The sequence below is a fragment of the Typopeltis vanoorti genome, chromosome 2, assembly GCF_054136105.1.
Source record: "Typopeltis vanoorti isolate ZY-2024b chromosome 2, IOZ_Tvanoo_1.0, whole genome shotgun sequence".
NCBI classification, from domain to species: domain Eukaryota; kingdom Metazoa; phylum Arthropoda; class Arachnida; order Uropygi; family Thelyphonidae; genus Typopeltis; species Typopeltis vanoorti.
The window spans coordinates 3,824,984-3,843,875 of record NC_143550.1 but is presented as its reverse complement, the minus strand read 5'-3'; the positions used below and the strand labels follow the sequence as shown (position 1 = coordinate 3,843,875).

General features: G+C 33.3%; 2 protein-coding genes across 2 annotated transcripts in view; one reads left to right on the top strand and one right to left on the bottom strand.

Annotated features, from left to right (window-relative positions):
• The window catches only part of LOC150108790 (unextended protein-like), a 119,642-nt gene extending 110,754 nt beyond the window's left edge, over positions 1-8,888 (top strand). Inside the window, exon 6 of the mRNA XM_090414269.1 lies at positions 6,879-8,888. Coding sequence (XP_090270395.1) covers positions 6,879-7,633 — 755 coding nt within the window. The 3' untranslated portion in view covers positions 7,634-8,888. The remainder of the gene's footprint in view (positions 1-6,878) is intronic.
• A 2,556-nt stretch (positions 8,889-11,444) lies between these two features.
• Positions 11,445-18,892, bottom strand: part of LOC150108789 (UV-stimulated scaffold protein A-like) — a 289,257-nt gene continuing 281,809 nt past the window's right edge. The window contains exon 10 of the mRNA XM_090414259.1: positions 11,445-12,063. The gene's annotated coding sequence lies outside the window, so the exon portion shown is untranslated. The remainder of the gene's footprint in view (positions 12,064-18,892) is intronic.

Here is an 18,892-nt window from a genome sequence, read left to right as displayed (position 1 = left end):
AATCTATGGTGTTTCAAAGATCCACAAGACAGATATACCTTTAAGACCAATAGTAGATGGAAGAGATTCACCGACTTCCAACTTGGCGAAATACCTCACCAATATGATCTCACATCATATAGGAAAAATATCTTCCTTCATAAAAAATAGTACACATTTCATAGAAAAAGTGAAAGATATACATATTGGTCCATCAGACATCTTAGCAAGTCTAGACATTATCAGCTTGTATAAACAATACTTTCTTCACCTATCAAGATAGAATCTGGGAACAAAAAGAAGGACTGGCAATGGGTTCATCATTATCACCGGTATTAGCAAACCTATTTATGCAGAAATTTGAAAACAATGCTCTAAAGAATTACCATAAAAAACCAAAAATATGGCTACGCTGTGTAGACGATATTTTCATCATATGGAATGGAACAACAGATGAACTTATCAATTTTAAAGATTATCTCAACAATTTGCACAACACCATAAAATTCACTTTAGAACAAGAAGAAAAGAGAAAACTTCCGTTTCTAGATATCCTATTAGAAGTTAATGAAGAAAATAAACTCTCCTTCTCAGTATATAGGAAGCCGACCAACACAGGAAGATTTCTAAATGCAGCCTCACACCACCATCCTTCACAAAAAATAAGCAATTAAAACTCTTTGAGACAGAGCATACAATATCTCCAGCACACAAGAAAGATGTAATGAAGAACTAAAATACTTAACACAAATCCTCCAACAGAATGGGTATGAAACAAAAACCATCAAGAGAATCCTTAAAATGCCTCCAACTAACAACAGAATAAAACAGGATTAGAAAAACGCAATCTCGCTTCCTTATATCAAAAATGTTACAGATAAGCTAGCCAAATTAATGAGCAAACACAACGTAAAAGTAGCCTTCCTTCCTATGGAAAAAATCTCAAGATTCCTACATCCACCAAAACCACCTCATCATCCTCTTAAAAAACCAGGAGTCAACAAAATCCATTGCTCTTGTGGGATTTGCTACGTAGGACAGACAGAAAGATCTGGAGAAATACGCATGGCTGAACACCAAAATGACGTACAATACAAAAGAGAACAAAAAACGGGTCTTGCTTTCCATATCACTTCCACTGGACACGATGTACTCTGCAAAAAACGATGATGTCATACATAGAAAACAACTGCTACATAAGAAAATTTAAAGAAGCTGCTAATATGCTGAAAACCCCAACCCGATGCAATAAAAATCAAGGTTTAATTCTCCATTAAGTGTGGTCAACTCTAATAAAAAATCTACCTCAATCTGAGCTCAGACTGTATGAACGAGAACAAGAACACATGACATCGTCCAGTATTGTTCAATGTCAATAACGTTTTATATCTGCATTCTGTTATTTGAGTTTATGAATAGCCAGAAGGTTATGATTTGTATTTATTAATTTCTCTTGTTTAAACTTTAAGTTATACTATTTACCCCTGAAGATGTAAATCATACGATTTATGAAACTTGTAGGGAACTATTATTTCAATATATTGTATAACTGAATAATAAAAAATGTGGTGTAATCACAGAAATATGTCTTTTGATACACGTATATTTTTGCTGAATGATACATTTGTACGTACAAGGTGATCCAAAAGTAACAGAAAAAGTAAAAATTCAATAATTCGAAAAGTATAGACAGTAGAACGATGCGGTTTTCACAGAAATGCACAGAAAGACGTGGGATTTTTTTAATAATGAAAAATTTTATTACCAGAATAGTTACATTTGCCATGGACAAGTGGCGCTTCAGTTGTGTCAGTAGTTTGTGCAGTGGTGTAGCACAGTTCGCAATGCAGCTAGGAGTACAAATGTTCAATGTGAAGGCCATCATTCATGAGAATGGATGTCAGACGTGGCATGACACCCTGCACAGCATCGAAGAGGGTTTCAGCTATAATTCCTGTCACATGATGGTGAATAGCTTCTTTCAACATGGCCAATGACATCCGCCGACCTCTGTACACCTGTGACTTCAAGTAGTCCCATAACCAAGTCACAAGGTGTAAGGTCTGGAGATCTTGGTGGCCATTTGTGCGGGAAAGAGCAACTGAGGACACGGTCATCGCCAAATGTCGATCGCAGCAGGTGCTGGACAGGACCTGTGATGTGCGGAGGTGCTCCATCCTGCATGAATGTTACACTATGGAGCGCTTGCCTCTCTTGCACGTTCGGAGTTCTGATAATACAGCTTAACTAAAAGTGCTTTATCTCATAATGATAACATGCCTCACCTTGGCAGAACGTTTAACTTCAGTAATAAACGTTAAATGCTGAAAGTTTAATTTCAGTATTCACTACATCTGAAATTTACATACCTCACGGTTTAAATAGCGACAAGTAGCAGCTCTGGGACCGCTACAGCACCACCTGTCGGTAACAAATGTAACTATTCTGGCAATAAAATTTTTCGTTATTAAAAAAAATCCCATGTCTTTCTGTGCATTTCTGTGAAAACCGCTTCGTGCTACTGTCTATACTTTTCGAACTATTGAATTTTTATTTTTTCTGTGACTTTTGGATCACCTGGTATATGTAACATACAAACGTATCATTCATTATGCATGTATGGAGTAGGTTGGTGGTGGTGTTGTGCAGGTAAAATTTAATTCCAAAAATAAATACATAAAATGTTTCCACTTCTGTGTGAAATGAAGTAGTGTTTGCAAACAGCACTGTAACTGTAGTTAACCCTCTAGGTTTCCAAAGTGTGTGGCAGATCCCTCTTGGGGATGCATAAAGCAAAGGCTAATGAATAATATAATAATTTGCTAAAAAATTAAATATATAAAAAATGTGAAACTTGAAATACTATCAGTACAACAGAAAAAAAATTCAATTAAATGTTCGGATTAATTTGCAAAGAGGGACATGGATGCATCAAACACTTTGATTACCAAAGAGTATGACCTTATCAATTATGTAACCTAATTATTCAAAGCCTTACTGATTTTTTGGGAAATATTATAACCCTAGAAGGATATTTAATCACCATATAAATGAAAGATCCCAAGAAATTATATTCCTGGGTAATTAAACAAAGTTTGCACATTAAGTATCTTCTCAACTGAGCTACTTGTGTATAGAGGTTAATGACTTCACATCAATTGTCCTAGTATCCCCTAATACAAAGTACACATCCTTTTGGGTGTGTGTAATGCTATGCATTATGAGCAAGTTTCACCCTTTATTGAGGTATGTTTAAGTGTGACACTACCTCTCCAAAAACCCTTGAGTGATCTACAAGATCACTCTAAATCTTACTGAGTGATCCTAGGAAATCGCTACTAAACTCATTACTCCCGACTTGAATCACTCCAGGACAGGACAGCAGGATAGGAAACTCAGCACTGGTTCCACCCAGTGACAGGCAAAGCTTGCCACCTGGTAGAGCCTCTGTAGAACATTAATAAATGTCATCACTGGGAGCCAGACCCAGACAGAATGCCAAGGTTAAAGTAATGCAGAATTCATATATTTCCCATGTGCAAGTATTGATCCAAATACTGAATGAGCTTAACAGTTTAAACGTGAACTGAAGTCATGTATGGTGTGATATGAGGAATTATACAAAGATCTAGTCAAAACAGGATTTCAACGATTAATTACGAAGTTTGTGGTATAAAAAAATCAACTTTCAGAATTATTGGAAATTAGTGCTAATTTAGTTCCTTTTACTGAAGAAAACATTTCGCCATTGCAGTATGAACAGGACAGCCAGTGTTTCAAGTGATGGAAGTGATTTAATTCCATTCTCACACAAAAGAATGTGGCTACTGTCAGAAAGTGACGGCGAATAAAATTTAGCTAATAACCATATGCCCGGGTGTATTTGGACCTTTTCGAATTTCTGTTTTCTTTAAAAAGATACATATGTATATTTAAATAAGTATTTAAAATAAAAATTAAAAAAAAAAACATTCCATTAAAATGAAATAGTTTTAATCAGTGATTTTCATATTTTTGTTTGAAAATAACTTATTGTTCGTATTGGGTTTTCACATCTGGAACCATTCTTCTATTTTTCATATACACTGTATTCTTTTTTACATTGTTTTTTTCTGGAACCAATCTACCATGTAAATGGAGAATTGGGTGTATTTAGTTTCTCTTAATATTCCTGCATATATTTTGTACCCTCATCTTTAATTTTATAGGGTGAGGTATTTAGAAATTGGGATAGCCAGTGGTTTTTTTCAAGAGTTTGGAGTTTTTCCAGAAATTAAGGCCATGTTAAAGAATTTCAGAAATCTTTCATTAAATTTTTCATGTGCATTTTTGTACAGTTCAATGTTTATATTGTCTTTTGTTTTCCTATTTTTCATCTTATTTATTGTATTTTTTAGTTTTGACATAATATTTTCTGTTAGATCATTCTTTGTTATATAAAATTTTACTTCTTTATTATCATCAGTCCAGAGATTTTGAAAATAAGTTATCTATTTTTCTAAATCTCTTGTTTGAATATTTATCATTTCTTTTATTTCTTTGTTCATGCATTTTATTATTATGATTTCAGATTTTTGCTTGTGCTTAGATATATCAGTTTTCTAGTTCTGTTACAAAGTTGTTCATTCACTCTCTGTTTTTTCCTTAGTTTTGCAGTTACTATTACTTTTGTACTCTAATTTTTGCTTCTGCAATCTTGGAAATGAGCCATTTCTGCTAACTTCTGTTTTTATTATTATTATTTTTTTCTATTCTGTTTCTTCATCCCAGTTTGATAGGAGGAGTCTTAGCATATTCTTAAGCTTTCTGTTACTGCTTTTGTCAGGATTTTCAAAATTTCATGTATGATTTCTGTTTTGATATCAGTTCATTTGTGATATTGTTGCCTAGGATGGGTATCTTGTAATGAAGAAATTTTGTGACTTGGTTGATAGTTATCCACTTTATTTATTTTTAGCTATTTTGGTTTAAATCAATTTTTTCCAATACCATATCCAAGTTTAATTAAAAGACTCAATATACTCTTACATTTAGGATTAACTCGGCTAATTTAAAATTTGTGATAATGTAGTCAATAATTGACTTATATCCTTTGGCTGACTATGTATATTAATGTATTTCTTTATGTTCAAATACCAAGTTCATTATGATTACGTGTATCTTCGCCAAATCTCCTGATGTTTGTTTTATATTTCTTGTGTTTCCCATTCTGGCATTTAAATCTCCTGCAAGTAGTAAATAGTTTGTTTTATCTATATTAAATCCCACATAGTTTTAAAACCGAATAAGCTTGTTTAACGGCTGCGCCCCAGCAGGCATGAAATTTTGTCATGTTGTACCATCATTTTATAATTTGGTTTAAGCCAATAAGAATTACAATTTGGTTCGCTAAATCCCAAATTGCCAGCCCATCCTCGTTCGTTCAGTATCCAGGTAGATACCCAACAGGGTGCACCACGAGAAGGTGAGGATTGGACATTAGGTCAGAAGCCCTGGTCTGTTCTCCGCATTCCTTTAAAGGTGATGTGGAGGTCTTCTCTCAGTTATACAGTTTTGACCCTTAAGCACCCCCCAGTAAACAAGGAAAGTAATGAGGATGACACACCTAAACATGAGCAAGTGACTAGCCAGGAAATTTATTGCTGAATTACAATGCTATTTTATGCAAGAAGACAATCCTTCATCTGAATTAGATACCTGTACTGTGATTTTGCTCAGTTGCAGTCTAGAAATGGAACAAGTCAGGATACATTTGATAAATTTCTTCCAAACAATTGTGAGGGAAAATATACTTTCAGTGATACTGAAAGTATATTTTAGCTTTTTCCATAAAATTTCACATAATTGGGACAAAGTGTTCTAGTCCCGATGCGTTTCAGTTAACTAGAATCCACTGTATGTATGTATATATATATATATATATATATATATATATATAGAAATTCATCCAGAGGTCTTAATGATAATTAAGATAATGCCTTTTACCCCGAAAATTGGGAGATTTTTTATGACACATCATCATCGGAACTATAATGCACCATGCCATAAAAAATCAACACAACTTTTGGGATAAAAGAAAAAGTTAGCATATGTCTTCTTAATTATCATTGAAAGCTCTGGATGAATTTCTATACATAGCTGGTAAATGCTATAAATGCTATATATATATATATATATATATATATATTCCCCTCCTCCAATTACAATCATCCTTGTTGTATTTTCTTTACATCTAGCTTTTTTCATCTTTACATCTAGCATGAAATGCTAGATGTAAAGATGAAAAAAAAAAAAATTGCTACAAAAGTTCTTTGCATCCTAGACAGGATTCGAATCTATGTCTTTCCATCTGAAGGGTATCGTCGACGCTGAGCTGTGGAGGCTTGTAGTTACTTCTAAACTAAGGAGGTGTTTTTCCCTCCGTAATTTTCTCTGTAGCACAAAACATTCATGGCTAAAAGCCTTCAAACTCCATTAAACATTTGGCCTTTGTAATGCAACAGCAGGAGTTGTGATTAGGTTCTTCAGTTTCTTCCTCCACCATTTCAAGAAGTTCATCAATGGCAGGCTCCGTTCATATGAGTTATGAATTAAGTAATTCATTTACATCTTCAGTAGAGAATTCTTGAGCAAACTAGTTTGCTATTTCAACCACAGTCATCAATGTCTTTTCCAAAGAAGATTCACACATTCAAAGTCTATACGTCCCGATCACCTTGCTTTTGTAGCCTGGTATTTCATAGTTATAATAGGAAACTTATACCAGTTGTAAAAGTGGGGATCTATATAACTTCTGCTCACTTTCTTCTTTACTGAGTAGACCTAAAGGTTATACAAAAATAGGAACATTATTTTTTATTTATCAGATAATTTATTTCACTTTTTTTCCTTTTTTCTAGGAGAGTCCTCTTTCCAGTCAATACCACATGGCTCATCTCTTAGTATTGCTCTCAGTCCTGATGCACCTATTGTGAAACATACTTTTATCCCAGACTATACTGTTGTTGTTGTAACTGATACTAATTACATGAAAGTCCATCGCAATGTGTACCTTTCAGCCTATCAAGCAACCAGAATGGAACGGCAACAACGTTTAGATCTTACTGTAGATGATCCATTTAGGAATGGCTGGGAAGAAATAAACAGTGCAAATGCCATGTCTGTATCCCCTGGACAACAAGATACGTCAATATCTACACGAGCTTCGAGTTCTAATTTAGTGTCTAGTCCTCCTTTACAGTCCAACTTTAATTACCACAATCATAGCCCAAAATTAAACCATGCACAGACACCACCAAATGTCCACCAACCTGGACGAACTGATCTTTGCTCAAGGAGAGCAAGTGTTGAGGTGGGTAGTGTTTCAGATCATCCTGAATTACATTATGCTATTGATGGACCTTTTAAAACAGGAAAAAATTCAAATCATTTGGCTAGGGCTAGCAGTGTAGGCCTCCATTCTGAGCTACCATTAAAAGATATTCATAATAATTTAAACATTGTTGAAAATGCTGAAAGTGCAGAGAGTAACAATGCATCAGAACTTCCAAGTGTGTCTTGCAGGCAAGGCAAAAATGAAAAAAAACATTCAGTAAATGGTCACATGGAATGCACAACAGAAAGAACTCGGTTATTATTCCCATCAGAAGCATGAAACTATTAGAGGTCAAAATATGCAGCAGCAGCTATAAACTGGCCTTTTTTTTTTTTGTTCTTCCTGACTTCTCATTTTTGTAGATAGCACAGTAACTTATATTGAATACAATACAGTTTATGACCAGAAATTCTACATTTGTGTCGTAGAATACTGGTATTAGTGATGTATATAGCTTTTCAAGTATGTTGATATTCCATTATTGTATGTATCATGAACAGAAATAATTTTATCTCTGATTAATTGGGATGAGATTTATATTTTAAGACTAGTGCCTGTAAACCTGGGTGCTGGTCAAGTGCAGTTTCGCTGTGATATTCATAGTTTTCTTTTTTTAATGTTAGTATGTGTCAAGAAATATAGAGGAACAGCATTTGTGAAGAAAAATTAATAGTATGATCATATACATTGTTCTTTGAATTTTTGGTAGATTTTTCTAAGTGCATTTTTCAGATTTTTCGCATTTCTCATTCTGTAAAGAATTCACTTTAAAAAAATCACTGTTAATGATCTGAATTTTTATACATCTTGCATTTAGGTGTATGTTTCTATAGTGTTTTATTCTTTTTTATTTTTTAACTATTCCTTTCAGCATTGTTACATATTTATATTAGCTTTATTTGAGAAGTTGTCATTTGTAATTAAGTGTGAAGCTGGATAGCTACATTTAGTCTCCCTTCCTTGAGGGAATATAAGAAGGAATTTGTAAAAGTATTTAAATAATGGATACTTGCAGATAATGTAAATATGAACAATATTTTTTCTAAATGTAGATAGACATAAGACATATTTTAACAATTATATTCGAAATTATTTGTTCACCACTGCTTTATTGCATTGGATTAATTTTGTGACAAGGTTATTTCTCCCCCCCCCCCCCCTCAAAAAAAAAAATTCTTATGCACTGATCATGCCTGAAAACATGGAATGTTTCAATTTCAATAGTACAAACACCAGCTGTTACAAAAGTAACTTCCCTTAAGCAATGGTTTCCCTCTCCAAGTTTCCACATATTTATTCTGTGAACTGATGTTTCTACTATATAGTTATTTCACAAAAAACAGGTGTAATAATGCATTTGTTTTTGTTTATACAAATGTACAAAAGAATCTTATTATTGGGTTAATTTTTTTTAAGAGTTTAAACTCAGTGATATGATTATGATGGAAGTAATTTTGAAATGGAGACATAATGGTTGTAATAATCATGTATTTATGAATTTCTTATTAAATAAGTTCCCCAATTGTTTTTAGAATTTTTGTTGTGTTTGGAAATATAGCTGTATTTATAAGAACACTGTGGTATTTAAATTTTTATGTTAATTTTTTTAAACTGCCCATAATATTTTCATTTATTTTAGCTTGAATATTATGGTTGGGACCATATTAAATTGTTAATTAAGGCATATTTCATCAGGAGTGTGTCTTTAGCAGACTTCTTTTTCAAGTATAATGCGATAATTTGATTAACAGTTTTTAGAAAGTATTTTTAAATGAAGGAAAGAACTACAGAAAGTAGTGCATGGGTTGGTTTGTTACATTATATTATCTCGAGAAAGTTTTTTTTTTTCTTTCAAAATGCTAGTCTTGCAGTAGGGCTTGGAAGCATATATAGTATCATAATTTCTCCTTCTGTGATCAGAATAATACTTTTAAAATGAAATGTGCAGTTAATTTCAAATACAAATATTATTCATTAAATATTTTTTTTTCTTATTATGTAAAATTTGGTACTTAAGTTTACTGTGCATTTTGAAATTTAGGTGTGTATATATAGTTGACTCTAGTCATATCACTGCCATAACAGTTAAGTGTAATGGTAATTAGTTAAGAATATATATCAATCACCAAGACCTGCCAAAAAACATAATGGATTTGTAAATTTGTATTATTTTAATACCAATGTTGACTCAGTATTTTATTGATGAGTTAGGAGTAAATAAGATGCTTGCACAGGACATACCTGAATCTGTATTGTTACTTCCATTAAAAAATCAGATCCGTGATAATGCAAATATATCATTCTTAGACACAGTCATCAAGATTAGTTTATTTCAAACAAAATTGTTCAGTAGTGCAACTAAAAGGCACAAATTTTAATTGCTAAATCTCAAAGTTTCACAAGATTTGCTCACTGATTATCATGAAATTTACAACCGTTTTATAAATAACTTTTAATTTCTAGACGTTTTGATCACCATCTGGAGTATATAGAAATATACAAGGACAAGCTGAGTTACATTCCACACAGTAAGCTAAAGAAACAATAATTTGATGATAGGTTATTCTACTGGTATGACCTCTAGTGAAAAAAAAAATTAATTATTTAGAAACTATATCCAAGCTAAATTCTATTTAAGATAACATGAGAAAAACATTCTTTCTTATAGTCTTCTTTCAGTAACAATGATGTCCTCTTTTTAACATTAAAATTGTTATTTTAGATTTAGGATTCTTGATCATCTACAGTCCTGTTTATAGTCAACTTTTAGAGAGAAAGGTTCCATGGGCAGAATATGTGCCTTCCATATGCTTGGGATTTTTAGACCATCATTATCGTTCAGAATGGGGTGGTTGATAAGAATCTCACAGGCTTCTTTAAATTTGCATTCATACCATGCTTTGGTGTGATGTAAACAACTGGTGCTTTTCCAGTTTTACATAGAATTGCCTGGAAAAGCATCAGTTGTTTACATCACACCAAAGCATGGTATGAATGCAATTTTAAGGAAAACCGTGAGATTCTTATCAACCACCCCAATCTGAACAATAATGATGGTCTAAAAATCCCAAACATATGGAAGGCACATATTCTACCCATGGAACCTTTCTCTCTAAGAGTTGACTGTAGATAATCAAGAATGCTAAAAAGAGGACATCATTGTTACTGAAAGAAGACTATTCATAAGTAAGAATGTTTATCTCATGTTATCTTAAATAGAATTTAGCTTTGTATTTTTTTTTTTCACTAGCATGCCAGTAGAATAACCGGTCATCAAATCATTGTTTCTTTAGCTTAGTGTGTAATGTAACTCAGCTTGTCCTTGTATATTTCTATATACTCCAGATCAAAACGTCAGGAAATTAAAAGTTATTTATAACAGGTTGTAAAGTCCATAATTTCTACAATGAATGCTGATCACAGTGCAACACTAAAATAAAGGATTAATTAATCAGAGATTCTCATAACACTTTTGCTGTTATGTGGAAACCCTAACTCAAATGTTGCTCATTATATATATATACCAGGGGTAGCCAACTACGCATCCTTTTGGAGCCAAAATAATTCCAGTAAGACTTAGAAGAGCTGCAACCTGCATTTGACCGATGTGATGGTACAGGAGTGAGTGTGTGTGCATGGCGAGTTTGTAAGAACTTCTTTGACTAATTGCATATCTAATTTTAAGGAGCTTACTAAGAAAATGTATACAAGAAAGGCCTCTACTAGTTGAAACACAAAATTGTTTCGACTTTAAAATTATTGTAATTGCTCAAAGTAAATTTCATTTAATGTGTTTCGAATTAAACTTTTTTTTATTGCAGTAATTTTTATTGACCCTGTTTTTCTCTATCTTCTCTCTCTCTCTCTTTTTTTTTGTTTATATTTTTCCTGGTAGATCATGAAGAGCCACAAGCGGCTTGCGAGCTGCGTTTTGGCCACCCCTGATATATACATATTCTATAGAGAATGTAGAGAAAGAATTTTTCTTTCAGCAATGCACTTTGAAACTACATGAAGTATACTTTTTGCCTTTAAAGCTTAAATGCTAAAAGTTATCTTTTTGTTTTTTTATGATAAATGCATATGCCAGTTGACAGTACAATTATTTTTATTGCATTATTTTAGTACATATTAAAACAAAAGTTTCACACTTAGAACAGATTCTTTTAGATAAGATTTCCATGTGATAACATGGTAATTTGTTAATATGGTTAATTTTTATTTTAAACTTTTTCCATTTCATTATTGACAGAATTCATAATGCTAAAGTAGTGTGTAGATGCTAATGTTATATATTATAGGTTAAGAAATTATAAAATGCATCTGGAAATCTTAAAAACTTTGTGAAGTTTGTTTCTTTTATGGTTATAATGTCTACATTTTACTCTGAATTTATGGCATTCTGTTGATTGAATATGAACAAGTAAATCAGTTAAATGTTATTTCAACTTTTGAAAACAGATTCATTTTGAATCTAAGCTAAATACCCAAGGTGTATTTACAAAGTGAAAATGCATATTGCTCAAAATTTTAAAAGTTGAAGCTTTACAGAGTAAAGTTTTGAATATAAATTCTCTAAAAATATATGAAACATCCTATTGTAATAGGGAGATTATAATCATTTTATGTAGGCTCAGTATATTTTGCATTTTTCTCAATCTCTTTAGCCTTAGAATATTATAATCCTTGTCCAGATCCAAAGCATTCACCTGTAGAATGCATTTAAGCATATTATTCATCTGTTACATTAAAAAATATATATATATTTTATGGAACCTTATATATGTAATACTAGAATAAAATACTTTCTCAGGAAATGTGAATGTTCAGGGTTGTACCACCATAAGCAAGATATATAATAATAAACAAGGAATTAAAATTCTTGAATGAGCAATAATGTTACATAGTCATGAATAAAAAGACTCTTCAAAGGTAGTAACTTTTTCTTATATGATGTTAAGACATGCAATATATATACTCACTATATTGAACAACATTATGATAAACTTCCTATAGTCCTTCCCTATAGGGACTGCTTTCATAGATCACATTTATGCTAGTAGCCAGAAAACACTGTCAGTTGGGTGTTCACTACTGCAGGATTTTTTTTTTTTGGGGGGTGGGGGAGAGATAACATTTTTCACTTACACATGATTTTTGGATATAGAAAATGTTTGATCATTTTTATGTTGAAATATTTAAAATTTCATTTCAGGACCTGCAAGCATGGCTAAAAGGGGTACCAAAAATTGTGATTTTATTTTCTTTCCTGTGAAAGGATATGTGTGTTCACTAAAATAAAGAGGCAAAATTATATATAAATTAAGTGGATATTAAATCCAACATCATTTCAAAGCCGGATACAAAAACTATAAAAGTTTTGTGTGAAAATTGACCAGAGCTTGTCGGAATACATCACTGCCATACTACTACGCCCTAGCCGAACCTTATAGGAAGTGACGAACGCTCAAAGCGCCCTTATATTTGCCTCCTATTGGTTCATTTTGATAAGGTTTCACTAGTCTGATAGCTGTTTCAAACTCATTGGTTTTTGTCAGAGACTAGGTAGAAACCTAACCAATTTTCGCATGAAACTTTTATAGTTTCTGTATTCCGCTTTGAAATGATGTTGGGTTTAATATCCACTTAATTTATATATTATATAAATTGCTTTTGCAATTTATACATTGTTATAAGCTTAGATCTTCTAAGTGCAATTTTCTGAAACCAGAATTATAAAAGAAATATTGTTATTACTATAAAGTAAAACTTGGCTAAAATAATCAGAATTGCATGGATAGCCAGTTACTGTTCTAATCCAGCCTCTGGGAAGATTAATTACGCAATAACAGTGCACAATAATTAAACCATTTATGAATAGGCACACTTTACAGACAGATTACTCTGGTAGTAGCTGTATTTATTCTGGGTGCCCATGGAATAATTTATATATATATAAATGTCCAGTCTAGCAGTTACTAAAACATATTTTCAGCTGAAAATTGTAGTCTTTAGGGAACCGAAGTAGATGAAAAAACTTTCACTTGAACTTAACTTCCAAGTATATCACAACATATGCTAGTCCTCAATAAGATTTGTGTTTTTTAATTTCTGAATTGATTCTTTTCATTTTAGAGTACATGTTGAAAACAGGATTTTCCCTTATCCCACACATGTTTGCCTTGTTACGTGGTTGCATTTATGCAGGGCCGGGCCTGTTAGACGCCTGCGTGCTAGAGATAATTGGCCACCCTTGAGGGTAAGGCTACACTAGTGTTTTTTTTTTTCGAATATGCACAGCAGTGAATAGAACATATGCAAGAATGGTGATAGCCACGTTGATGGGAAAAAATTTGTACAGAACATCACCATTCTTGGGCATATGTTCTATTCACTGCTGTACATGTTTGGGAAAAAAAAACACTAGTGTAGCCTTACCCAACGTTTAGCTTTCCTATCTAACATATCCAAACATATAATAAAAAGCATAAATTATTTGTGCTTATTATACATGTTTGGAAAAAAAAAAACACTAGTGTAGCCTTACCCTAACGTTTAGCTTTCCTATCCGACATATCTAAACATATAATAAAAAACATTAATAATAAGCACAAATTATTTTTTCTCTTTTTGAATGAATGAATGAATGAATAAATAAATGTTGTAATGACTCAAACTGACTTAAGCCTTTCTGTACAGATTCCGAAAAATGTTAAAAGTTTATTTTTCACTTGGTTAGACTAAAATAAATTTAGTTTAATCCTTTATCCAAGTGTGTGCAAACAAAGTTTGTGCCTGAAAGTATCTTCAGGACTGGGGTAAAGTGGTACAACACCGGGCAACTCCTTGCAAAGGTGGAGCAAGCTACCAACACTCCTATCTCAGTATCTCCCATAATGCAAAACACATCTCCTTGCGCATATGTATAATGTAATGCATTAAGGGAAGGTCATCACCTCCTATAGGAGGAGATGACCTTGCTAATGCTTCTGCCTTGGTCCCACTGAAGAGACCTCAATAAAGGTCGAAACTAGTCTGGGTAGTAGCCCTTCCCTTAATGCATAACATTATACATATCCGCTAGATGTGTTTTGCATTATGGGAGACACTGAGATAGAAGTGTTGGTAGCTTGCTCCACCTTTGCAAGGAGTTGCCCGGTGTTGTACCACTTTACCCCAGTCCTGAAGATACTTTCAGGCACAAACTTTGTTTGCACACACTTGGATAAAGGATTAAACTAAATTTATTAAAGATTCTGAAAAAACTCCGATCTGTCTGTCCGTCAGGTCTATCTGAAAGACAGTGGTATATTTTATAACAGGCACTAGGAAAAAAAAATATATATATATAATTCCATTTTTCCCAATTATGTATTTTTAGTAGTAAAAACTGGGCCGAAACTATAGTTCGCTTGAATGAACATTCCTTGTTGAGTGAGGTTTTTAAAGCGAATGAAACCCAAAGAGGATATTTTGAAGTTAGCACCACTATAAGATTTAACAATGTTACGTTCCTATTTTATCGCCAATATTTTTAAATTAACTATAGGCTATATCGAATTTATTCCATCGGCCGCCCATATGCACACTTATTAGAACTGGCCCTGCATTTATCATTAACAATTGAAAATTATAATATGAATTACAAGAGGAGAGCTTGAACTGTAACCATTACAATTCCAGGAAAGGATATTGAAATTATTTTAGTCATAATGAGTATTGAGTAAAACAATTTCCCCAAACTAGGAAAGTTTAAAATTCACTTCTGTACTGATGATGATGAATGTGGGTTTTGTGGTAATAAAAACTGGCTCCTGTATAAAACTTAAGTCTTATTCATTGGAATAAGACTAGTCCTATTTAGTAAATATGGCCTGACATATCAGAATCATGGAGCTGGATGTAAGGTTCATATTCTTCTAGGCATGTTTATTAAGCACTACATATCTGTAAGGAACTCCTGGATGGGAGAAAGATGAAGGATATTTGTCCTTCAGAGAGTGTAAGAATGAATTTTGTGAAATGGACAGGAGACTTAAGTTTAATCTGTTGAGCTTCTCAGACAGAGATGCATCTTTTATAGGAATGCACTCTAGAAACGTTTTCGGAAGAAGGCATGGGAAGATGACTAAAATTCTGCTTTCAGAAGTCAGTGGAGCATGAGGGGTGCGATGCAGTAATGTTTTGATGATGCCTTACTTCTGGAATGGATGATGAGAAACAATTACAGTTTCCCTTGTTTTCTTTCTGTATACTGAAAGTTAAAGAGTACCATTAGGTTGTCCAGGAATGGAAGGTGATTGTTGTTGTCTCAATTCCAGAGCAAATTTAATCCTCAGATGGACTGAATTAATTTCTTAAAGAAAAATATCAAGCTCATATAGAGAACAGTTCGAGACTGTGGAAATGTCATCAACATATTAGCCAAGACCTTCGGTTTATTTGTAAAATTTATTTTGAGAGGTAAACTATTCTACATTTATAGGGAAGTTGAGAATAGTCATTGCATGATAACTCCAATGTATCTGTAAAGATACAAAAATCATCATAACCAATTAAACAATCTTTGGATAGTAATTTACGTCCAGAAATCTTGTTCATAAAATCTTCCTATCTTCTTCCCCAAAGACTATGTGACAAATATTTTGATACCATTTTCACAGTTTGAATTTTGTCTCTATCTGAGCCTGATATTCTTCTTTGGGAAAATTAATTCAGCCCATCCGAAGCTTAAGTTTACTCTCAAACTAGGAGACAACAATTGCCTTCCATTCATGGACATTCTCATCTATAAACTTAATAGCACTTTTCAGTATACAGAAAGAAAACAGGTACAGGGAGATACACTGATGCTGTTTCTCATCAACCATCTCAGAAATAGGGCATCATCAAAACATTACTGCATCATACACGCTCCTTGTGCTCCACTAAATCTCTTCTGAAAGCAGAACTATCTTTCATTATCTCAACATTATCACCAAAGTAACTGATGATGTTAGCCATAACCCATTCCTTCTTCAGAGGAAGATTCTAGCATCTGCATTCCTAATATAAGAGGTTTTTCTGAGAAACTCACTGAACTTCTATGCCAGAATTAACTTTCAAGTCATCTTCTATTCATCCTTACCATCTCTCCTCAAGGACATACAGTGTGTGTGTGTGTATATATATATAATATACACATACTCCTCTTTCCTAGCCAGGAGTTGACAGAATTCCTTCCTTCTGCAGTCTCTCTTATTATGGGCAGACAGTTTCTCAAATATGCTTAGAAGATCAGAATTATATCCAGTTCCATGAATTTGATAAGGCAGGTGTAGCTAGTCATGTCACATATACTAAATATAGGATTCAGTGTAAGAAAATTCAAGTTTACAAAGGAGTTGATTTTTGTCAGCAAAGATTATATTTGCTGATATGGTCGACTGAGTGGTTAGCATATTCACTCTCCAAATCTTGCTGTGGGCAAAATGTTTGAGAGTTTCCTTGGGCATCAGACCAGGGCCATTGAAAACAGTTCCATCATTTGTTTGCTAGATCAGGTTTTTCAGATTATAAACTAAAATACAAAACCATATATTATATTACTAAATATATGAAGAGCCAAAGGCTTCAATTCGGCGACGTAAAATTATTTAAATTAAGGGATATTACATCCCATATTGTTTCACAGCCAAAAAAGAAACTCAAAGAATTTCATGCCGAATGTAGAAACTATATAAAGTTCGGCGAGTCCAAGCATAAGCAAATACCTGGATAGCGCAACACATAACCCATTTGGTAGCGCAACACTGAGGCAACTCATAGTAAGGGTGAAGCAAGCTCTGATCACTATTCTTGGTATTTACCCATAATGTAAAACCCAGCTCCTAGGACTGGGTTTTACTGTTCTACATTATGAGAGGTCACTACCCAGACCAGTTTCAACCTTTATTGAGGAAACCGGTCTGGGTAGTGACCTCCTCTCATAATGTAGAACAGCAATACAGCTCCTAGGAGGTGGGTTTCACATTATGGGTAAATACCAAGAATAGTGATCGGAGGTTGCTCCACCCTTACTATGAGTTGGCTCAGTGTTGCACTACCAAATGGGTTATGTGTTGCACTATCCAGGTATTTGCTTACGCTTGGACTCGCCGAACTTTATATAGTTTCTATATTCGGCATGAAACTCTTTGAGTTTCTTTTTCGGCTGTGAAACAATATGGGATGTAATATCCCTTAATTTAAATAATTTTACGTCGCCGAATTTAAGCCTTTGTCTCTTCATATATTTAGTAATTTTTTATGACACCTTCTTGGCAATTCTTATAGTAGGGTATGTAAGCACTGTCCACTACAAACTTGGTATTATCTAAGTCTAGCTACTCACTGATGAACCCTCAATAAAGGTTGAAACCGGTCTGGGTAGTGACCTTCTCTCATAATGTAGAACAGTAATACAGCCCCTAAGAGCCGGGTTTCACATTATGGATAAATACCAAGAATGGTGATCGGAGGTTGCTCCACCCTTACTATGAGTTGCCTCAGTGTTGCACTATCCAGGTATTTGCTTATGCTTGGACTCACCGAACTTTATATAATTTCTATATTCGGCATGAAACTCTTTGAGTTTCTTTTTCGGCTGTGAAACAATATGGGATGTAATATCCCTTAATTTAAATACATATATTATATAATCTAAATAGAAAAAAAAATTAGCCCACACCCACTGTACTAATAATTATCCTGTTGTGGTAATTACTAAGAATTTCAACTAAATCAGACAAGTACTGAAAAATTCAAGTCACATGACTTGATGTTATAATTATTGAACCCATTCACTACTCCAGAATTAAACTTATTAAACAAAGCCACCTTGGCTTTGTTTAATAAGTGCTGTTTTGTGTATACTGAAGAAATATACAAGGAAGGAACATAAACAATCTGAGATATGCTGACGATAGTTCTAATGGGAGAAAATAAAAAAGATCTAGAAAATCTAATCAACAAAGAGTTATGAATGAGGAATATGGTCTGTTTTTTTAATCTCAAGAAAACCAAGATCCTGGCAATAACTGGGAAAAAGACAACACACCTATTCAGCAAGTAAACAAATTTATATATCTAGACACCTTAATAACAGAAGATGGAAGAAGTACAAGAGAAATAAGAATTGAAATAGCTAGAAATTCAATACAATGAAAAATGTCCTGACATCTAGAGATTTGAGCATAAAGTTGACAAAATGCTATATATTTATATATGGTCAATACTATTGTATGGGGGCAGAGACATGCACAATATTAAAGGAAGCAGAGGATAAAATGAAAGCTTTTGAGATGTGAATTTTAAGAATTCACATCTCAAAAGTATTATGAAAGTATCATGGACTCAGAAGAAACAAATGCAGACGTTCTACAAATGATGGGGAAAAAGAAGTCTTAAAACTATCAAAAGAAGAAAGGCCAAATACTTCGGACATTTGCTAAGACAGATTACAAAAAGTGGTTCTGGAAGGAATGATCCTAGAGGGAATGAGGAATGCAAAGAATTACT